The 23,798-nt window shown below is 42.1% G+C and overlaps 2 protein-coding genes across 6 annotated transcripts in view; both read left to right on the top strand.

Annotated features, from left to right (window-relative positions):
* GTF2H2 (general transcription factor IIH subunit 2) overlaps nucleotides 1-8,571 on the top strand; it is a 39,827-nt gene extending 31,256 nt beyond the window's left edge. The window contains exon 17 of one of the 5 annotated variants that reach the window (XM_061129606.1): nucleotides 8,438-8,571. In XM_061129606.1, the coding sequence (XP_060985589.1) occupies nucleotides 8,438-8,466 (29 nt within the window). In that variant the 3' untranslated portion in view covers nucleotides 8,467-8,571. Of the gene's footprint in view, nucleotides 1-6; nucleotides 219-5,729; nucleotides 6,227-7,262; nucleotides 7,463-8,437 lie in introns of those variants that run through there. The other 4 variants (XM_061129602.1, XM_061129601.1, XM_061129605.1 and 1 more) reach the window with 4 other exon arrangements.
* NAIP (NLR family apoptosis inhibitory protein) overlaps nucleotides 8,441-23,798 on the top strand; it is a 36,735-nt gene continuing 21,377 nt past the window's right edge. Inside the window, exons 1-6 of the mRNA XM_061129596.1 lie at nucleotides 8,441-9,011; nucleotides 11,259-11,358; nucleotides 15,422-15,503; nucleotides 17,330-17,381; nucleotides 20,032-20,151; nucleotides 22,380-22,479. Of these exons, the coding sequence (XP_060985579.1) occupies nucleotides 8,441-9,011; nucleotides 11,259-11,358; nucleotides 15,422-15,503; nucleotides 17,330-17,381; nucleotides 20,032-20,151; nucleotides 22,380-22,479 (1,025 nt within the window). The remainder of the gene's footprint in view (nucleotides 9,012-11,258; nucleotides 11,359-15,421; nucleotides 15,504-17,329; nucleotides 17,382-20,031; nucleotides 20,152-22,379; nucleotides 22,480-23,798) is intronic.

Raw genomic sequence — 23,798 nt, 5'->3', positions numbered from 1 at the left:
CATTAGTTCACTTAGCAAACCTTGTACATCTGCCGTCTGCTGAGACCCTTTGTGTCTGGATATAGACACCAAGAAGAGGAAACAAACCCTGACCTTGCGGCCCTGTGACCCTTCCTGCCTAAGAGGCAGACCTGTAAGGAGCTCCATGTGACAGTGCTGATGGTTTGCCAAGTGCGTGGGAGTGCAGAAGAGAGGCTGTGCCCTGGGCTCTGGGGCAAATTCAAATGCCTGAGGGGACCAGGCAGGTTATGCAAATACTTGAAAAGGAGCCAGGTTAATGCAAAGCGGTAAGCACCTGAAAACTACGGGTTCCATCTGCAGGAGGCAGCCTCTGGATGCTTGGAGCAGGGGTGGAGAGATGTAGTCTCAGTACACCCTTTTGTACCTTTTGAATTTTATACATGGGCATCTGTTAACCTAGTCCACAAGAAAAAAGTTTTTTCAAAGGAGGTAACTAGTACTCAGCTCCAACCTATTTTTTATTTCTGAAAATGTAGTTTCCCTCAGACTGTATATTTTAATATTTAAATAGAAACTGAAAAACTGGACTTTTAAGTGAATTCCCCAAGTTTTAAATGTTGACATCTAATTTTTTAAAACCACACAAATGTTAATTTTTAGAACATCATCACAGCCTTAAGAGTAGGTGATGATTTCTTAGGACACAAAAAGCATCTATCTTAAAAGGAGAAAATTAAAGTCAGACTTCATCAAAATTTAAAACATCTGCTTTGGAATACTCCATTAAGAAAACAAAAAGAGTTCATAGACGGGGAGAACATGTTTGCAGTGCAAACATATAACAGAAGACTGGTGTCTAAAAATATATAAACAATTCTTGCAGTTTAATAAATGACCAATTTATCTTATTTTTACTGTTTTTTCTGACTGCACATGTCCCAGGTTTTTTTTAAATTGAAAGACAGTATAGAAATCATGAAATGATGTCTAAGGGTCCTCAATATATGCTGCAATGACCAAGGTCCCCAGTGCAATGACATAAAATCTGGCATTAGCACCTGCAGGCTGTGTTAGACCTCCTTTCTTGATTGTTGCATACTCTTTCTGGTGTTCAACCAGCTTCAAGAATACTTGCTATTTCTTGTCATGGTATCTTATCCTCTCATCTGGAAAGCACAGCTTTCCCAACTTGGCTCATTCTCTGCCATGAACTCCTGTACAGAAGTGGAGCGCCCTGAGGCACAAGCCGTCAGACTAGCAGCGCCCACAGGACAGACTCCCCCTCTTGTGACAGGACCACAGGCCTGCCGGTAATGTCTGTACACGTTTGCACAGACGAGGGGTTCTTGCTCAGACCCCCACACAAGAAGAGGGTGCTGACAGGGTGCCCAGCTGCCTACCTGGCTTCTTACTGATGCACGCCTTGAAAGCAGGTAGAGAATGGCAAGATCGTCAAGGTCCAGAGGCCTTAAAAAAAGAAATACATGAATATCCAATTAAGTCATTAAATTAAAGCCACAGTGAGATACATACCCATGCCCTAAAATGGCTAAATGATACAGCTCCTTAGGTGTGTATGCATGTTTTGGTTAAAAAAAGGCGTTGAAAATAGTATTAAAACTTCAAACATTTCAATTCAGAGGCCATGCCCTTCAGTGTCAGATCTGCTGAAGGGGACTGGTTGCTGTGGAGATCTCACCAAGCATGTAAATCAACAGTGAGGACCCCCACAAGCTAAGCCTTCTTACTCAGATCCAGGTGACTGCCTAAATGTCATCTGGAAAGTTGGCGTGACCCTGTTCCATGTGGTCTATCGATTTTCCACCGACACTGACCACTTTCATTCAGCCAAGACCTAGGGACCATGGCTAAAAACAAGTGCCCAGATGCTTGGTAGAAAAATTCAGTTTTGTGCCCATCCCCACGTGACAAGATGTTCCACAGATTACAGCCAGCCTTGATGTCAGTGGCTTCCCCTCACAGGTGTGGCTGTGCACGCTCACATCTCCAGTCACTCCCTGGGGACAAAGATGCTGGTGGCAGCTGCCTTGGCAAGCTCATTCTACCATGAGGACAGCAGTACTGTCCAGCACCACCGCAGAATCCTCCTCCTAAACAACCCAGCTTAAAAATGGGCAAGGACTTCCCTGGTGGTACAGTGGATGAGAATCTGTCTGCCAGTGGAGGAGACTCAGGTTCAATCCCTGGTCCAGGAAGATCCCATGTGCCACTGAACAACTAAGCTCATGTGCCACAACTCCTGAAGCCTGTGCACCTAGAGCCCATGCTCCACAATGAGAGAAACCAGCTCTTAAGCCACAATTAAGGAGCCTGCATGCCGCAGCTAGAGAGTAGCCCCCACTCTCTGCAACTAGGGAAAGCCCATGAGCAGCAAGGAAGACCTGACACAACCAAAAAGTAATTAAGAAATGGGCAAGAGATTTGATCACCTTACCAAAGGAAGTATATGAATAGCCAATTAATCGTTAAAGCCACAATGAGACACATGCCTGTGCCCTAAAATGGCTAAATGATACTTCTCTGTAGGTGTGTATGCATGTTTTGGTTAAAAAAAAGGCCTTGAAAATAGTATTATTTTAAAACTCAAAACGTCAGATTCTCTTTTCAGATTGTGTCGTGGACATTTGTGTCTGTTTTTTGGCTACCCACATTTTCTTTCTTTGGAGGTTTTTTCCCCCTTTCTGCTATGTAGAGGTGGTATGTATATCTTTTTCCAGTTAAGACTGTGCAGATGTTTTTCCTGTCACTAGGAGTAAAAGAGAAGCTCTTTCAACTGATAAAGAGTATCTACTAGATATCTTCAAGCTTTAGAATTCCTGCTGAAGTCAAGAATAAGATATCTATTATCACTGTCATTAAGCAACATTATATTAAAGGATATACTTAATTAAAAAAGAAAACAAAGTGATGCTAAAGACAAAACTATCATAATATTCAGATAATACAAATATGTACTTAGAAAATTCAAGAATATTTACAATCAGATGTTAAAAGTAGACCAGGAGTCCTATATATTATCAATAAACATTTAGAAAATAGTAAAAAAATAAAAAAATAAATTCATAAGAGTAACAACATCTACAAGGTGCTAAAATAAATGTAGTGTGCATTGGTGTATATAACATTATAGGTGAGAAGCAGGTTGATGGGGCAAAATTTTATCAGCAGAAGGGTCACAATGTAGAGAGTTCCCCCTGACCTCTGAATTTCCTGTAGAAAGAATTGTTGGTCCTGAAGCAGCTGGATGTACCAGGGAAAGTGTCCTAAAAAAACACTGTCATTGTAATGTTATATGTGTTAATACGGAAGTTCAGAGGAGTCAGCTATTAACAGTGATTGCTTCTAGGCTAAATAGATGGCCTTGTGGAACCAGGGCTTGGCCAGAAGAGTTCACGTGCCAATGGGGCTGGTAACAGTTTGCCTCTCTAACACAGCAACTGGCTGAACTACCAAAATGGAGAGGGACACCTGTTTTTGCCTTTTCTTAATATGTAGGCTTTATGGCACAGTGGTTAAAAGGGTAAACTCCATTTCCAGACTGATTAATCAGAGCCCCTATATGCCTGGGTTTCCTCATCTGTAAAGTGGAGATAATAAAAAGAGTTATTTCATTTGGACTGTTAAAGGGATTAAATGAACATATCTAAGGTGCTTAGAACTGTGCCTGGCAAATAGTAGGTGCTAAACAAATTTTAGTTATTATGCATAATATCATTGAAATGATTTTTGAAACTATAAACCCAGAAAAATTAAGAAAGCAGGAGGGGACCCTCAGCACCCAGAATATGTTAACAAACTTTTGGAAGATGGAAACTCAGATAGAACAGTAGTGACCAATGAAGCAGACTGACAGAGCCCACAGCCTGAATACACATGTAACACCGGGGAGACTGTGTACCTTGTACAGAGCCCTGGAGCAGCAGGCGGCCCAGAATGCCAGCTAAGAAGGTGGGCAGGAAAACCGAGGGACTAACTGAAAATCTCTGAGAGACTGCCAGCTCCCTCTGCCCCACCGTCAGACTGTTTACTATGCAGGTGTTATCGCTAAGGCAAGCGTTAGTGGATTCTTCTCTTCTAAAAAAAATGGAATAAACTGACTTAGAGGAGCTAGTGTGGGTCCTGGGCATGCCCAAACAAAGAATCCTTCAAAAATTGGTCTTTTTATGTTCCTCAGATGAGTTTTCAGCTGCTATCTCTGACTTTACAACTGACTTGAGATCATTTTCTGAGGTGTTTCTCTGAAGTTGAGGGCTTCTCCTGGGCAAGTCTTAGCTCCCCAATCTTCCTCCGTAAAGTTCAGATCACACTCACGTGGCTTTTGATCAGACTCTTTAACCAGAATTTTGATCAGTCAGCTTTGCAATCGCCTAATTTTCAAACATGAATTGAAAACCATGGATCTGTACACATTTGAGGAAAGCTGGTAATGTGAAAAATCTCAACATAAAGGTAAATAGTAATTAGCCTTGGAGGAAACATCATTCAGGAGACAGATGAACTCTATTTGGATTAGTACTGGTAAAGATAATTTGTACATCAGACCCACAAAATGGGGATGACCTCAGTGGCCTGGCGCAAGTCACAAATCTAAATCCAGGTCAGCCAGCACTTAAAGGAAACACCTGTCAACGAAACCTAGTATACACCAATCACAGTCCCCCCAACTCAGCTTTACCTAGTTTGCCTGACCCTAGAAAACAGGACATGCTACCCTTTAATGAATCCCTGACCTCCTGGCCAATCACGCCTCTTCCCTCTAAAACCTACCTTTACTCTCCGCCCCCCCGCACCCCTAGCCTTTCCTTTGGAGCAGCACTCCCTTGCCGTGAGACATGTGCTCCTCCAGTCCACGGATCCTTTTCCCTTGACTAAAGAGCAACAGGCTCGTTGTAGTTTTGTCGTTTGACAGTATTGCAGGAGAGATTTTAAAAAATTATGTTGGCTAAGAAAATTAGATCTCGTGAAAGAAACAGACAACAAAAAGGGCTGTGGGAAATTGAAAGTATAATTGCTGAATTTAGAATTATTATTGGAAAGTTGGAAGATAGTGAAGAGAGTATAGCCAAAGGATGGAAAGAATATATGAGCAAAAAAAAAAAAAAAAGGAACTTTGGTGATAAATTCCCATCTGAATAATGGGAATACCAGAAAGGGTGAAATTAGAATAGTAAGCAGTAGGAAATTAACAAATTATAGATGATAATTTCCTGGGACTGGTGGGAGGCCCACACATTCAGCTTGAAACAAGTCCACTGGGTTCAGTAAATGGAGAAAGACCCACACCAAGACACAATAATTTTGAGATTTTATAACCCATGGATAAAAGAGAAAACCCTAAAAAGATACAGGAAAGATGGAAACTAACACCAAAGAAATACAGACAGGTATGTACTAGCAGTGGAAACATTAATCAGTCTTAAATTATTTAGAATAAAATACTTCTGTTGTGGGACTTGGTTTTGTGAGGCTTTGGAGTCCTGACTAACCCTGCTGACTCAGTACCCTAGAGAAGTTACTGGTGATTTCTCAGGAAATTGCAACTTGTTCTGGGTGTTAATTCCTCAAATGTGTTCTCCCTGCTTCCTATTAAAAGGACAAAGAGAATAGTTGTATTTACTCTCTGCATTCTCCTTCCATTCAGCTGGGACTCTGGATAAACTTCAGGTAAGTAAATTACCATCTCTGGCAAAAGTACTTTTCCGCTTATGACCCTCTTATTTCTCGTACTCTTGTTTCTCTCTTTGGAGGCAACACGGCAGGCCCTGGAGTCACACAGATGGGGACTTAAGTCTTTCCACGACACAGCAGCAGCACTGGTCCTCTTAGTCCTGCAGTTAAAGAGCATGAAACCTGGAGAGGGCCTTGGAGATCTCCCCGGAAAGGCCCCGGGACTAGCAAAACTGACCACTGAACTTTGTAGAAGTCCAGGAGTGATTCCAGTTAGTTTGTTGCCACCCTGTGCTTATTTGTCTCCAGGGAAGCCAGCGGTGAATGTAGCCCTGTGCTAGAATCCGAGAGGATGGGGCAGCCCATTCCAGCTTGTTTGAGACAAGTCAGGTGTCCTACTTTGGGCTGCGTGACCGAAGCAGCATAGAATATCCCTCCTTAGGTGAGAGAGTGGTTTCCCTGAGGCAAAGGTACCTAGCACGTATCTAGGTGGTTCATTACCTAAAATGAAGCACGGACTGTATAACGGAGAAAGGCTCCTAGAAGCTGGGCCCGGAGTCTGAGACCACTCTGACGTTTGCCTGTCTTTTGTTTTTATTTTTGTTTCATATCTTTTAACTTTATTAAAGTCTGAAGTAAGTGTACTATGTAGAGGCTTGTGAGTGTTTTCTATTATCTGACCCTGTGTACTTGCTGAAGTTGGCACTGTGAATGGGATTATGGGAACAGTTTTTGACTTGATTATTTAAATGCTGGCTCAGGCTTTGTTTAGGAGGAAAAAAAGTGGGAGAACTACCTAGAACCACTGATGCCAGGTTGGCTGATGAAGGCATCCTGATTTCAATTCACTCTAGAACTATAATTATTCATGGGGGGAAAACATACCAATAGATTTTTTTTGCTATTTTTAAAAATTGAAGTATAGTTGATTTATGGGCCTTCCTAATAGCTCAGCAGGTAAAGAATCTGCCTGCAATGCATAAGACCTTGGTTCCATTCCTGGGTTGGAAAGATCCCCTGGCAAAGGGATAGGTTACCCACTCCTGTATTCTTGGGCTTTCCTGGTGGCTCAAGACAGTAAAGAATTAATCTGCAATGCTGGAGACCTGGGTTTGATCCCTGGGTCAGAAAGATCCCCTGGAGGGTGGCATGGAAACCCACTCCAGTATTCTTGCCTGGAGAATCCCATGGACAGAGGAACCTGGTGGCCTGCTGTCCATGGGGTCACAAAGAGTCAGACACGACTGAGTGACTAAACACAACACAGCACAGTGTGTATCCGTTAATCCCAAATTCCTAATCTATCCCCTCTCCTCCCTGCCACCACCAGCAATGGAATTTAAAGGTGGTAGAGCCAGCGGAAGCATTTAAATAGGTTAAAACAGAAATTCAGAGAGAGGAGAATTCAGTCAAAAACAGTGAGGAAAACGAGGCAGGCCTCAACAGCCAGCCCAGTATCTCCCCTTTTCATGGTCTGGGCTGCTTTGGCAAAAATGAAAGTACTGAGGAAGAGCCCTAGGCTGCCAAGTCCACCAGGCTTTGGCTGGTTTCTTCTGTAAAGGGAAGGAACTTGAAACCAAAGGGAGAGTTGAGCAGATACTTCTTTTGGCCAGAACATGACCCTTACCTGCTAACCGCTAAAGGAATTCTACGGGGAGAGCGCATGAAGACAGAAACTGAAATGAAGACGCTCTTCAGTCAAAAAGCCCAGTAACCTTGTGGACTGATGAGAGCTTCCTGAGGAACTGCTGCTGAAGTGGACTTAACATCTTTGAGACAAAGGAGTTCTTTACACTGAGTACTGCCAGATGAAGGGCATGCCTGGGCTTAAACAAGATCTTCAGTGAGCTGCAACTTCTGCAGAAATGTGGGTAGATGGGCAAATTCCAAATCAGCTGAGCCTGATTAAGGCGGGGCACACAGCAAAGTTGGTCATGTGGAACTATCCAACTCCACCTGTAGGCATTAAACAAAATACTTTGTTGATTCCTGAAATGTTGAGAATGCAAGCATATGTCTTTGAACTTGTTATATGATGATACAGATTTCCCCTAATCTATCCTTTTATCTTAAGTGATGCTATGATAAGGGAGCCTCCAACTACCTGGACTCCATAGGTGACCTTACTATTGAAGGCAGGATAAAGGTCTGCTATTACAGACCTACTAGCATATTTTCTCTGAATTAGAGTAAATTATAAGCAGAAGAGCAATGTAATTCAGAAGAAAAAACAAGAGTAAAGGGTTGAAACACAGCAGGGGAAGGAGAGGGTGGGACGAACTGAGAGCAGCATTGACATATATGCACATATATGTCATATATGTGTAAAGCAGGTAGCTATTGAGAAGCTGCCGTAGAGGGGAGCTCAGCTGAGTGCCCTGTAATGACCTAGAGGGATGGGATGGGCGGGGGGCGTGGAAGGGAAGCTCTAGAGGGAGGGGTATATTCACATTGTTGTATGGGCTTCCCTGGTGGCTTAGATGGTAAAGAATCTGCCTGCAATGCAGGAGACCCAGGTTCGATCCCTGGGTCAGGAAGATCCCCTGGAGAAGGAAATGGCAATCCACTCCAGTATTCTTGCCTGGAGAATCCCATGGACAGAGGAGGCTGGTGGACTACACTCTGTTGTTGTACATCAGAAGCTAACACAACATTGTAAAGCAATCATCCTCCAATTAAAAAATATGGTATAGCCAGCAAAAAAAAAAAAAAGAAAAAGGGTTTAAACAAATCTCAGGACTAGTAAACCAAGTGACGATGTTCATGAACCTCTTTTTTCCCTTTTCAGAAAATGGCCACCCAGGAGAAAGCCCCTGAGGAGAGGATTTCTCAGTTTGATTATGCTTTGCTCCCAGAGATGTCTGCTTTTCTAGGTGTAAATGCCCTTCAATACGTAAAGGAGATAGAAGAACAAGAGCACAAAGACAGAGAAAAAATGCAAAAAGGCTTTAATTCACAAATGCGTAGTGAAGCAAAAAGGTTAAAGACTTTTGTGACGTATGACACCTTCAGCTCGTGGACGCCCCAGGAGATGGCAGAGGCTGGGTTTTATCTCACTGGCATAAAATCTAGCGTGCAGTGCTTCTGCTGTAGCTTAATCCTCTTTGGTACTAGCCTCCAGAGTCCCCCCATGGGACACCACAGGAAGTTCCATCCAGACTGTGAGTTCCTTCTGGGTAAAGATGTTGGCAACATTGCCAAGTATGATGTAAGAGTTCAGAATCCAGAGAACACGTTGAGGAGGGACGACAAAGCAAGGTACCAAGAAGAGAAGGCCAGACTTGAATCCTTCAAGAACTGGCCATTTTATGCCCAAGGGACGGCCCCAAGGGAGCTCTCAGCTGCTGGCTTTGTCTTTACAGGTAATTTGAAGTCATTTTCTAAAATATTTCACTGGAATTAAGTTTAGGTTCAGTTGCAATATTTTGCTCAGTTGCAGTATTTTGTAAATCTTTCCTCACTTGGTCAACATGCTATACTAGGTACATCTATTTCCTCAAGATTCAACTTCAGTAATTTTACTTTAGCTTTAATACAACATGTCAGTTTACCAAAAATATATGCAAAATAAGAAAGTGACTTTTTCTAAAATTTTGGACGTTAGATAATACTTGACTGGTTTTCTAAGGCCCTGAAAATAAACTGTGAGGTCAGCCTGACCCTAGTCTCCTTCTTACCCATCCTCCTTTTACTGCTCTTAAATGGTTGTTCTTTGAATTGCTGCAGTATTGGAGGGTGTTGGTGTGTGTGTTTGACCTTAAGTTTAATTATAACATATAGGTCAAGTTGCATTTCAGAAAACTGTGTGTGTGTGCTCACTTAGTCATGTGCACCTCTTTGTGACCCTGTGGACAGGGGCCCACCAGTCTCCTCTGTCCATGGAATTCTCCAGGCAAGAATGCCGAAGTAAATTGTCCATTGTTTGAGTCGTCCTAGCCACGCCATACGTGTCATGACAGATCTGAGTGAGAAACCTTATTAATACATACAGCTATCATTTACTGAGTACCTACTTGATGCTAGGCCCACCACCCCCACCAGGCACGGATTAAGCATTTACACTAATCCAACAAACTTGTCCTTTTCCCGCATTTCTCAGCCAATGTCACTGAGGCCCAAAGAGTTTAAGAAATGTGCCTAAGAATAGCCAGCAGAGACCTACTGTATAGTACAGGGAACTCTGCTCAATGTTCTGTGACAGCCTGGATGGGAGGGGGGTTTGGGGGAGAATGAATACGTGCGTATGTGTGGCTGAGTCCCTTTGCTGTCCACTTGAAACTGTCACAACACTGCTAATCGACGATGTGCTGTGCTGAGTCGCTCAGGCGTGTCTGACTCTCTGTGACCCCGTGGACTGTAGCCCGCCAGGCTCCTCTGTCCTTGGGATTCTCCAGGCAAGAACACTGGAGTGGGCTGCCATACCCTTCTCCAGGGGATCTTCCCAACCCAGGGATCAAACCCAGGTCTCCTGCATTGCAGGCGGATTCTTTACCATCTGAGCCACCAGGGGAGCGACTGTACTCCAATATAAAATAAAATTTAAAAAAAGAAACAAAATGTTTAAATTCCATCTCGGGTACACTGCACAGTACTTGACAACAATACATGCTTCCCTGGTGGTTCAGCGGTGAAGAGTCTGCCTGCAGCGCGGGAGACCCAGATTCCACCCTGGGTCAGAGAGATCCCCTGGAGAAGGAAATGGCAACCCACTCCATATTCTTGCCTGGAGAATCCCATGGACAGAGGAGCCTGGGGAGCTACAGTCCATGGGGTCGCAAAAACCTGGACATGACTGAGCAACCAACACTTTCATATGTTGGATATATGATATGTTAATTGTTACTATTATTGTTAATTAATAGCAGAAGCTTGAAGAAATTCATATTGATACTGTTACCCAAGTTGGATGTAAAGAAGAAAATTTAAAAGATTTCTAGCATAGGATTCCCCAGATATCACAGTGCACTTATTTCTTCAAGATATTATAGTTAATGTCCTAATTGACCAAGAGACTGAAGCAGAGAAAATGCAGAGAAACGACATCTTTCTGTCATGTTCACAATGGTTGGAGTCTGTAGTTTGACTTTAATTTGCCTACCAGTTTGTGTACCATTTATATTTCAAAATGCCTAAACCGCAAGTTGGTTTTCTTCTTAGTTTTGAAAGCTGATCCTTTTGTAATTCCCCTAAAAACAGTTGTCAAAAAAGAAAAATATACTTGTCGAACATACACCTCAAAAGTAGAAAAAAATATGCCCAAGTTTCCACAGAAGTTTCATAGCAAAGCTACGGCTTAGGTCTGTGCTTTACTTCGTGAGTACAGGGTTCCTCTGCTTTCCCGCTGCTTCGGTGGGCGTGTTGAGTTCAACAGCTTGGAGTTCTGTGTGTGAGGTATGGCCACTGCTGAGAGGTGAGGTTCAGGCTTCAAAAATGGTCACTGAGGGCAGTGGGACTGTGGATGGGGATTCAACCAGATGAGAGTGTGAATGAGCAGACGTGATGGAGCACGTCTCATCCAGGCCCAGGGCAGTCAGCTTGCAGAGACCCCCCTTCTGGACGATCCCATGGTGCTGTTGCCAGGCAATCTAAGTGTCTTGCTTCATATGTAGGTAAACGTGACATTGTCCAGTGCTTTTCCTGTGGTGGATGTTTAGGAAATTGGGAAGACAATGATGATCCCTGGAAGGAACATGCCAAGTGGTTCCCTAAGTAAGTAGATAAATATTTTTTGCTTGTAATTTTTTTTAAGACAAAACAAAACTAAAGCATCACCTTCCCAGAGCAGAACCTTCAGTTTTGACCTTTCTCCTTCCTAAATAAGAATGCTCCAGAATTTATTCAAGCAAGAAAGCCCTGATGACACTGTGAAGTTTTTTAATTATATAATTTTGAAATAGTTTCTTAACATTGTTTTATTATCCAAAATACTAAGATATGATTTGCCAAGTAGAAGTTTCAGAATCTGCCTTAATAAATATGGATAATTTGTATTGGGATGATGTAAAATTGTATAAAACAATGTTTAAAACCTCATTACAAATGGTTTCATGTACTGCTGAATATATATCAAATGTAAACACTGTATTTCAAAAACTCAGTAAGTTTTGATTATTACAGTGGTCTTGAGTTCTCTGCTTAAAAAGTGACATGTTTTTAAAATTATTTCTAATGTTACATTTACTAGTATTTTCTACATGATTGTATCTACCAAATATGAATTCATTCCTTTAAAATTTTTAAAACTTTCATTCTGGAAAATTTCGTATGCAAGTATAGAGACCACTTATCAACACATGGCCAAATCATATTTCATTCACTTCTCACATACCTTTCCCTAGAAATAAAAATAACTAGATTATTTTAAAGCAAATCTCAGATATTATATAATGTCACTTGTTGATATTTTAGCATATAACTCTAAAATGCAAAAATATTTTTAAAAAACATAACGATAGTATGATTCTGCCTCCTAAAGAGGATTAGCAGTAATTCCTCAATCACATCAAATATCTGAGGCAGTGTTCAAATGTCCACATCCCCTCTCTCTTTACTGTTGACTCTCTTTATTGATTTGAATTAGGATGCAAACAGGGTCCATACATTACATTTGGTTGATGTCTCAAGATTTTTAGTTTACAGATTTCCTCCTCCCTGACTTTTTCTTGTCACTTTCTCATGAAAGGAGCCGTGTAGTCTGTCCTGTAAAACTTCCTGCCCTGGGTTTGGCTGAATGTTTTTCTGGTGTCATTTAACATGTTTATCTACTTCCTGTATTTCCTGTAATCTAATAATTGGATCTGCAGTGGGCTTTGGCTCATTTTATTTAACATACTTGTCATTTACCTACCACATGCAAAGAAGTTGCTGGTTAGATCTTAGGTCAACCACAAAAAACCTGGGCTGTTGTTTAGGGTTACATGTCATCTTTCACACCGACAGCCATGCTCACAAAAATGGAAGGACGTCTGATCTGTTCAGTAAGGAGAAAAGCAATATGAATGCGTGGTGTATGGACTTGTTTGAAATATATGGAGGAAAAAGTTAAAATATACAAATCAAACAATCAGTATATTAAGGTTTGGGTTTGTCAAGAGATGAGGTGGAGAGGGATTTTCACATTTTACTTTGTTCATCTCTATCTTGTTTAAATTCTGGGAAACAAATGTATTTCTTTTAAGGTTGTAAAGAAAGTGAGAAGGTGGGAGGGAGGAAGAGAACAGAGAAGAGGAGGGATCGGGGGAGAAAGAGATGGAGAGGAAAGAGGAAGGAAGGGGAGCTCTTCCTGACAAGCAGATGAAACAGTTATGGGGATGCATGAAGCCAGATGGTTAAATATTGATTACTTTTTGGCCGTGCTTCACAGCTTCTGGGATCTTAGTTCCCCAATCAGGGATCAAACCCGCATCCTCTGCGGTGAAAATAGAGAGTCTTAACCTACTGGACCACCAGGGAGCTCCCCCAGATAGTTAAATACTTTGAGCGTCATTCTGGTCCGTTGACCAAAAACAGACACCCAGCCGGTCACACTTAGCGCTGGCAGTGCACCACCTGGGTGTGTACCGAGTGACCGTCAAGCCTGGCTCTTGGGCACCTGTCTCAGCTCTGGCCTCAGCCAGTGCCTCACTTATGCTTAGGGCCACAGTGTTTAGTGTCCCTGGGCTCTACCCTGGACGCACCCAGCAGCACCGCTCACACAGACCCGCAGGCGATGGCCTGGCACCGGCCAGAGCCGCACATGCTGTGTCAGGCGGCCCTCACACACCTTCCCTGATGCACAGCCTAGGGAAAGTCGGAGCGCAGGGCCAAGATGTGAGCCCCGGGCTCAGCCCAGGTTGGGAGGGAGCTCAGGTCTGCTGCCGCCAAGGGGAGGGCGAGCGTAGAGGCTCGGAGGTGCCCGGCGCTGCTTCCGACACCCAGACCCTAGCCGTGTTACTGAACCTCCGCATCTCGTGTGTCAAGACAAATGATAGTCCATAGCTGGTTGGTTGTTGTAAGGATTATAAACAAAGTATATGGAGCAAATGCCCTGTAAAAACTACCGTGACCATTTCACCTTTCACCTGTTTGTCATCACGAGTATATGGTCAGCCAGTGTATTTCAGAGCTGGAATTAGAACTAATAAGACTCCTCCAATTTCTTGTTGATTGTTCCCTAACCTTAACTGTTTGGGCATCATTTTAAAAATAGATATTTATTTATTGGCTGCTTCGGATCTTAGTTGCGACACATGTTATCTTTGCCACATCATTCGGGGTCTTTCCTTTGCCCATGGACTCTCTCGTTTTGGTGCGTGGGCTCAGTAGTTGAGGTGCTTGGGCTTTGTTGCTCTGCAGCATATGAGATCTTGGTTCCCCGACCAGGGACAGAACCTGCGTCTCCTGCATTGCAAGGTGGATTCTTAACCACTGGACCATCAGGAAGTCCCCCGGCATCACTTTTTGCTTTGTTGCTGCTTTTACAAATTGTGAACACAGTGTCTGAGTATGTCCCTGCAAATGTAGTACTCAGTGCACTGCGTGTGTGTTATCTCTCAGTCCTGCCCGACTCTTTTCGACCCCATCAACTGTAGCCTGCCAGGCTCCATTGTCCATGGGATTTCCCAGGCCAGAATACTGGAGTGGGTTGCCATTCCCTTCTCCGGAGGAGCTTCCCAACCCAGGGATCGAACCCAGGTCTCCCACATTGCAGGCAGATTCTTTACCGTCTGAGCCACCAGGAAAGCCCACTCAGTGTACTAAATCATTGTAAATAAATAAAATGATTTTTATTGTGTTTTTAAAAGAAGTACTATGTATTGAGCTCCTTCTCAACCCACTGTAAGCATGTGGGGAGGCCCCATCCCTCATGTGCTATGTGGATTCTGTGCAGATTTGGGTTGTGTATGGATCTGAGTTGTGTGGGGACTTGGAGCCCTCCTTGGAAGGATCTGTACACCTAAAACCTGGGGACTCAGCGGCCCAGAGCAGTGGCCCCAGAGCAATGTATGACTCTTCTAATGAAGTTCACTTTCTCACGTCTTTTCAAGAGAACAGCGGCGAGATCGACTGCTTTGGGCAGGGGAGGTGGTGTGACAGAAAGAATAAAAAGGTTTATCTCCTCCCCGTGAGTGGCAGAAGTGGAGCTAACACTCTAGTCTCTTGACTCTCAGCCCTCTCGTTACTCTAACGTCACTAGAAAGGAAGCTTAAATTTGTAAGAGAGAGATTTTTAAAAAGTTAACTTAAAATTGCTTCTGTTTTGTGGAAAGGAATGTGTTTTTTAAGTGTATTCAATATGCTCTTTTTAAAAAATTCTATCGATTAATTTCCATTGTATATTTCTAAGGAGTAGTATATATGTTTTTCAATAGATGAAATTTATTATCATTTATTAGCTTTACCGCCAGTAATTTTTCATGTAAGCCTAGGAACTAGTTCGTCACTGTAGTTTAACTTAACAAAAACACCTCCAATCTAAATATTGTTATAAATCCATCTCATTGATTGTATTATGTTTTGTTTCAGGATGAAAGATAATCTGAAGATTTAGTTTTGCATTATTACACATGTTATCATTAATGGATATAGTAATTATATGATAATAAAGATAACTGTCATAAGTTTGGGGGTAACTTTTTTGACAGTTTATCAAAGTAAAAAAGAATTGAGCAATTTAAAGTACACAATGCAATAAGTTTTAACGAATGTATTTTGTGTCACTGCAGTTATAAAGATACAGGATATCTATCACAGTGTCAGGGTAAACTTTAATTGTGTTTGTTTGTTAATTATAGATGTGAATTTCTTCAAAGTAAGAAATCCTTAGAGGAAATTACCCAGTATATTCAAAGCTACAAGGGATTTGTTGACGTCACGGTAATTTATTATTCTTTTTAGTTAATTTTTATTGGAGGGTACTTGCTTTACAGTGTTGTGTTAATTTCTGCTGTGCAGCAAAGTGAGTCAGCCAAATGTGTACATATGCTGGGAGCGAAGTTGCTTAGGTGTGTACAACTCTTTGCGACCCCATGGACTGTAGCCCATCAGGCTACTCTGTTCATGGGATTCTCCAGGCAAGAATACTGGAGTGGGTTGCCATTTCCTTCTCCAGGGGATCTTCCCAAGCCAGGGATCGAACCCACGTCTCTAATATCTCCTGCACTGGCAGGTAGGTTCTTTACCGCTAGTACCACGTGGGAAGCGCTGTACATATACCCCCTCTTTTTGGTATCTCCTTCCCGTTTAGGGCACCATGGAACATCGAGGAGAGTTCCCTCAGCTCTACAGTGGGTTCTCATTAGTTATCTATTTGGCATCATGGTCATTTATAAAAAAATTTTATAAATTAATTAGAATGAGGCAAGTACATCCCTCTTTTGTCATGTCCTCTCCTTTCTTCTTCCTTTATTCTATTCCCTACCTCTCACTGGGCAGGGGGAAGAAAAATATGTTCTTTTGGTCAACTAGAGTCCTTAGAATGGTCTGCCTTCCTGGTAGTTCTCTCCTCTTGGACTGAGGTCAGCTCCTCCGGCTTCCCTAGGGCGCCCCACTCTGAGCGTCCTTATGAGACATTCAGACCACAGGACGCTACCCACAGTAAGCTTCAGAGATGGTCACTCTATGCTCTATCGGTATGACTTCCCTAGTGGCAGGTGTTGGGAAAACCCATCTTACACAGGCTATGCCAAAAAAGAAAAAAAGCGCGGAGGGCTGCATTTATTGGCTAACATGACTCAGATGAGAACCCTGCAGGGGCAGAAGTGTTTCTTCAGAGAGAAATCTGGGTGCAGTTTTCAGAGAAAAATCATTTACTCAACACTTAACCTTCCCTCTGAATCCAGTTTCCTTCCTATATCTCATACCTTCCTCATTAGGCAAAGGACCTCTGTGATACCTTATTGTAAGGTATCACAACCTTAGCTTTTGAGTTGGATCTCTGGAAAAACTGACCCAGAAAAGGCTTCTTGTTGAGTATAAACATCCACAGGTTTTCTTTTCCCACAACACTGTAAAAAATGTCAATATTAATAGAAATAATAATTAGAGGAATAATTCTCTAACAACTCTACCATTCAATTCAGTGAAACTCTTAATTTACAGGCAGGGGGTGGAGGAGGGAGTTCTTTTAATTTTTGCTCATAGATAATAGTATATTTCAAATCAGTAACTTGAATATTTTAAATTGAGGTATAGTTGATGTATGCCTCAAACTAAAATATTATACAACACAGTGATTCACAATTTTTAAAGGTTATACTACATTTATAGTCACTGTAGAATATTGGATATGTCCCCTGATATATAGTTATATCATACCTCTATATGTAATATATAGATATATATAGTGAATGGGAATTCCCATGTGGCTCAGATGGTGAAGCGTCTGTCTGCAATGCAGTAGACCCAGGTTCGATCCCTGGGTCGGGGAGATCCCCTGGAGAAGGAAAAGGCAGCCCACTCCAGTATTCTTGCCTGGAAAATCCCATGGACTGAGGAGCCTGGTGGGCTGCAGTCCATGGGGGTCACAATGAGTCAGACACAACTGAGCGACTTCACTTCATATAGTGAATGTATCCAATATATATAGAATTTTTATTGGATATATTCAGTATAGATTATTGGATGTGTATGTTAGATACTTGTGACTTATTTATTTTATGTACAGTAGTTTATATAATAGCTTGAGTTTTCATTTTCTTCAGGGAGAACATTTTCTGAATTCCTGGGTCAAGAGAGATTTATCTGTGGCATCAGGTAAAGGCTCAGACATATTCAGAAAAGCTTTGCTTGTTTATTTTGCTTTTTTCCCCTAGCCTTTCCATTTTCCTCCTCATTTTGTGGTGCCATGGTAATTTTTTAAAAAACCATTTCATTAGAGTTTTTTGGTCTCCTGGGGTGACTTAATTTTTTAACATAAATGAACATAGGGAAATATATCAGGGCTGGGTCCTTAATTGAATTTCCCTTAAAACAATTAAGGTTTCTGGATAAAATGGTTTTGAAAACATCCTTAAATGGATCAGTGTCTATTAAGAAATTAAATGTGAAGTAATAGAAAATAAATGTTGATCTCTGCCCCCAATTCCTGGCACAGAGCTCCTCAGTTCAGTTCAGTTCAGTCGCTCAGTCGTGTCCGACTCTTTGCGGCTCCATGGACTGCAGCACGCCAGGCTTCCCTGTCCATCACCAACTCCTGGAGTTTACTCAAACTCATGTCCATTGAGTCGGTGATGCCATCCAACCATCTCATCCTCTGTCTTCCCCTTCTCCCGCCTTCAATCTTTCCCAGCATCAGGGTATTTTCCAGTGAGTCAGTTCTTTGCATCAGGTGGCCAAAATATTGGAGTTTCAGCTTCAGCATCAGTCCTTTCAATGAATATTCAGGACTGATTTCCTTTAGGATGGACTAGTTGGATCTCCTTGCAGTCCAAGGGACTCTCAAGACTCTTCTCCAACACCACAGTTCAAAAGCATCAATTCTTCAGCGCTCAGCTTTCTTTATAGTCCAAATCTTACATCCATACATGACTCCCGGAAAAGTCATAGCTTTGACTAGACAGACCTTTGTTGGCAAAGTAATGTCTCTGCTTTTTAATATGCTGTCTAGGTTGGTCATGACTTTTCTTCTAAGGAGCAAGCATCTTTTAATTTCATGGCTGCAGTCCCCATCTGCAGTGCTTTTGGAGCCCCCCAAAATAAGGTCTCTCACTGTTTCCCCATCTATTTGCCATCAAGTGATGGGACCGAATGCCATGATCTTAGTTTTCTGAATGTTGAGTTTTAAGCCAACTTTTTCACAGAGCTTCTAAAACCCATGTAATTTCCTAAGTGATAAGATCATGAGAAGCATCTCTTGTTCTAACATTTGATCTTTGACACTGTGCCTGATACAGGGCTCCTAAAACCCTTGCAAACCCCTAAGTGATACGAGCACTAAGAGCGCTTTTGGTTTCTGATGTGGTGACTCTGGGTGGGCTCTTGGTTGGGGGTTGGTCACTGGAAAGAACAAGTTATGATTAGAAGCTTGGAATTTTTGGCCCTACTCCCTTTTCTTCATAGCGGGAAGAGGGGATATAAATTGAGTTAATGATTGATCATGCCTATGTGAGGAAACCTCCATTAAAATCCCAATAGTTTGTGGATCCAGGAGCCCTTGGGTGTGTGAACACAACCACACTGTAAATGTGACACATCCCAACTCCGTGGGGAAGGAAGCTCCCAGATCTCAGTCTGTGAGCCAGTTCATCTGTGCGTGTGCGTGCCAAGTCGCTTCAGTCATGTCTGACTCTTTGCCACGCTATGGGCTGTAGCCCACCAGGCTCCTCTGTCCATGAGGTTCTCCAGGCAAGAATACTGGAGTAGTTTGCCATGCCCTCTTCTAGGGGATCTTCCCAACCCAGGGATCAAACCTGCATCTTTTATGTCTCCTGCATTGACAGGTGGGTTCTTTACTAGTAGCACCACCTAGTAAGCCCCCAGCTCATCTGTACCCTTGATCATGTCCTTTGCTAAACAAATATAAGTGTTTCCCTGGGTTCTGTGAGCCACTCTGTCGAATGAAGTGGAGTGGGAGCAGTCTTATGGGATTGAGTCTTTAATCTGTAGGATCTGATACTACTAAGTATATAGTGTCAGAGTAAATTGTAGGACACCCCGCTGGTGGTGCAGAGAATTGCTCAGTGGGAAAAGTATCAGAAGTATTGTAAGTGTGACAATAGTGTGATAGTAAAAGAGACACACTGGAGGAAAAGACTGAGGTTTTCCCAGTACATTAAGTCATATTCCAATTAAAAATGAAGAGAAAGCCGGAATCCTGGGATTAAATGTGATACTGAAACAAGCTTTCATCTTAAGGAATTTTGCAGTATCTACTTTTGCTACCATATTTAATACACATAAGTTGGTTTTCAAATCCTCAAGGAGTGCAGAAGACAGGAACCAAACTGTAGGACCAATATGGAAAGTCTAATGGAGACCACCTCCATAGAGCTGACACCCAAAGGGCAAGAAACAAATCTGCCTCCTTTTTAGGGCGCTTCAAGCAAGATTTGCCTTTCTCAAGTTTTGATACTAACTTGGGGAGGAAGAGAAGCTCCTCAGGCTTCCTCTTGCTTTATTCTGATGCTCTACAATGAAGAGATAATTTGAAAATATTTTATTATAAAAAAATGAATGTATACAGAAATAAGACCATAGCAAATCCCCACCATGTATCCACCATTCTGTTTCAACAATTTAACACCTAGTCAGTCTGGTTTTGTTTCTCCTTTTCTAACCCCTTCCTTCAATTGCATTGAAACAAACTCAAACATACTGTTCTATCTTTAAACATAAAAGGATAATGCAAACACTGATAGTAGCAATATCACAGCTTGCTAGTCTCACCGTATGCCTTTTATTCAAGTCTGTTGCAATGGCAGCATCTTTGGTAATGAAGAACTCCGACTGCAGTCTTTCAAGTACTGGAGCCCGTCGTCCCCAGTGGGAGCAGCAGCTCTGGTCAAAGCAGGTCTTTTCTACACAGGTGAGTCAGCAGTTTGCCCCACGCTCTTGCCTTGTGCCCACTGAAACCCCACATGCCCTTCATGATCCTGGGCTTGTGTTTAACTAGGCTCAACAATCCCTGCTTCTTCTCATTATTCCTCACATATGCTTTTTCCTTTCTGTATCATAAATCCTCTCCTGGTTCTCCACACCTCCTTTAGGTAGTAAAGCCCCAATCTTGAAAACTTAAGGTCTGGGCTAACAACAAATAGAAGGATCCTGTCGGGGTAATTATCAGGCCTTGGTACACTTTACTCTCCTCCCCACCCCTCTGGAAACTGTCGCATGACTGTGTCCCTCGCTATTGAACCAGCTCAGTAGTCAGGTGTCCATACCTACATATCAGAGGAGCTGGGACCTTCAATTTTTTTTCTTCCAGGTAGCAATGTGCCCAACTGAAAATTGAAGTTTCTGTTATTATGGAAGATTGAGAGATAACTAGGAGTGTGGATAGTGGTCTTTTAAAAAATATTTATGTATTTGACTGTGGGGTCTTGGGTCTTCGTTGCGGCATGCAGTATCTTTAGCGGTAGCACAGGAGTTCTTCAGTTGAGGCATGTGGGACCTAGGTCCCTGACTAGGCTCTCTGCATTGGGAGCACGCGGTCTTAGCCACTGGGCCAGCGGAGAATTCCCCTGGACAGAGGGTTTTTGCCACACTCTCCTTGGAAGACAAAGTAAGGAAATTCCTCTTTGTAATTCCTAAGCATGGAGAATCTGCCATCGGTTCATAGTATTCTCTCTTTAGCTACTGGTTGTCAGGAGTTCCACTTTGTCATGTGCAAAGAAAGGGGGGTTCCCCTCAACTTCACCTCTGCCTGAGGTATAGAAAGATGAAATGATATTGTATGCTTTCTGGGGACCTTACTGACCTTCTCCAGACCAAACGCACATGCTCAATTACAGTGAAAGTCCATGGGGGAACTTCTGCTGTGGGGTCAAGTCATGAATATCACAGAGTGGAGCGGAGTGGGGGAGTGTAGTGTTCACTTGAACTAACAGGAGTGTTCCATTGGTACAAAAAGTCTTAATGCCTCAGTATCTTAGAGTTAACTGGAAAGTTAACTTAGAGTAACTGGAAAGTCAGTGTTCCACCCTTTTTTCTTGCTCCCTCCATTCTCTCTTCCCCTTGGCAGCCGTGCTCAAGGGCCTTCTCTCTAATAGTGTCCTCACCCTCTTCCTTTTGAATCTCCTCCTCACCCACAAGTCCTAGTCATCTCACCCTTTTGGGATCTCGCAAACTCTAGGACCTCCTGTTTCTGTACAGACACAAAGGGAGATTTTCCTATGCTCTGGCTTTATAATGACTGCAGGAGTCCAAGAGGAGAAGGAAGATGAGGAATCTTCCATCATCTTACTAGAGTGGGTAGCTATTCCCTTTTCCAGGGGAGCTTCTCAACCCAGGAATCGAACCCTGGTCTCCCACATTGCAGGCAGATTCTTTACTGAGCGGATTCCCAGCTGAGCCACCAGGAAGGCCCAGGACTACTGGAGTGGGTAGCCTGTCCCTTCTCCAGTGGATCTTTCTGACCCAGGAATCGAACCAGGGTCTAATGCATTGCAGGCATATTCTTTATCACCTGCGCTACCACGGAAGCCCTCTTAGAAACTAGGATGTTTCTAGTTCAGTGCTTTGGTAGATCCAAATGCTAATTTCCTTCCAAAAAATAGAGTCTCACATGAAGACTTGATCCTATTTCTAGTGGAATAAACCTATATTAAGAGGTGTCTGATTCTTCACAATCTTACTTACATGAGAGTGGCTATATTTGCTCATATATATTTTCCTGAGCTCCAAATATATTCTTTCTGATTTATTCATTGAACAGATAACTTATTAAGTGCATAAGTGCTAATCCCTGTTCTAGGTCCGTGAGATTCACTGGGGAGCAAAACAGGCAAAATTCTCCTCCTTCGTGGAGCTTCAACTCCACATTCTGATTTGCAAATCTCTTGCCTCATTGAATGAAGAGGGGACTGGGACAGGGTTTGATCGGTGTGCATGGTACATAGAAACATTCAGTGCTCATGACCCCACTGGTGCGAGAAGAGCCCTAGTTAGAATATTTCCTCACTGGTGACACAAAGTTGTGACTTTGTCACAAAATCTGATAGAAAGTGTAAGTTTGGTTTTGCTAATATGATTATTATCTATGTCACTTGACAAATACATTGGCCTGTGGCACTGATCGAATTTCCTTACTTCTAGGTAAATCGGACATTGTCCAGTGTTTTTCCTGTAGAGGATATTTGCATGAGTGGCAGGAAGGTGATGACCCATTAGAAGAACACGCCAAATTTTTTCCCAAGTAAGTGGAATGAATGCTTAGTATCTACGAATCTGGATGTATTTTAGCAATTTTCCCCTCATTTTATATTCTGATTAAGTCTTTGCCCATGTGTCTCATTCTTACAATGAAGGATGAGCCTTCCTTTCTTTCGTCCCATTGCTTTCACAACCCCCTTCCTGTCTAGCCTTCCTCTCTCAATAGTTACAGTACAGTTTTGGTTCAGTCATTATTTTCACATTAATGTCTATGTTATCATGACTTCATAAAGGCGGAGCCTTGTAGTAAATAATTTATTTTCTCTCCCTATACAACTTCCAGTTTTTGGAGGGAGTGATAATTGTTTTATCAGTATGTCTGCTTACTTTTTTGTTTTTTTTTTTTTAAATTCACACATAAACTCTTTTAAAAGTGCACAATCCAGTAGAATTTAGTACATGAGCAGTGTTGTGCAATTACCTCCACTAATTCCAAAACATTTCGTTATTCGAAAGAGAACTCTTTACCCATGAAGCAGTCATTCCTTGTCTCCCCTGTACACCCTATTTCCTGAGAGCTACGAGTTAGCTTTCTGTTGCTATAGATTTACTCTCTTGGATATTTTATGTAAATGGAAGCATATAATATCTTTTGTATCTGACTACTTAGCACAGTGTTTTGAGGTTCATTCATGTTGTAGCATGTATCAGTACTTCATTCTTTTTTATGACTGAGATATATGTAACTGTACATGTGTATATATATGTATGTATTTCAGTTTCTCCATCTCCTCACCAATACCTGTTATTTTCCTTTTTAAAAAATATAGCCATTTGCTTAGTTTTTAAAATGTATTTAGCACCAGTTCATCTTCAAATTCTCCCAAATGTTTAAATCTCCTGTCCAATCATTCAGACTTGCAATATAGCCCACTGTTTTCATTTTCTTAAAGAGGCTGTCATGAAGTCTCTGACTTGCTTCAATATGAACTCTTTGTCCTGAAGTTACCCTGGGATCCTAGGATTGTTCTTCAAGTCATCCTAGGGATTCCTATTGCCTCTCTCCTGTGTTTCCTGGATCTGTTGTCATTCTTTTCTTGGCTTATTCACTCACTTTGAAATACTCCCCCACAGATCCCTGGGAAAGACTGCATAAGAAATGCATGTTTTTAGCTTCCACTTAATGCATATATCTGAATATTTATATATATTTTCTCATGCTTGTTTGGTAGTTTAACTAGGTATGGAATTCCAGGTTGGGAATCATTTTAATTCCAAATTATAGAGACATCACTGCATTTTCTAATAACTTCCAGTATTGCTGTTGAAGTTCCATGTCTTTCTGATTCTTAATCTTTTTAT

The sequence above is a fragment of the Dama dama genome, chromosome 25 (assembly GCF_033118175.1).
Source record: "Dama dama isolate Ldn47 chromosome 25, ASM3311817v1, whole genome shotgun sequence".
Lineage (NCBI taxonomy): Eukaryota > Metazoa > Chordata > Mammalia > Artiodactyla > Cervidae > Dama > Dama dama.
The sequence above is the reverse complement of the archived record's forward strand: the minus strand, read 5'-3'. Positions and strand labels throughout refer to the sequence as shown.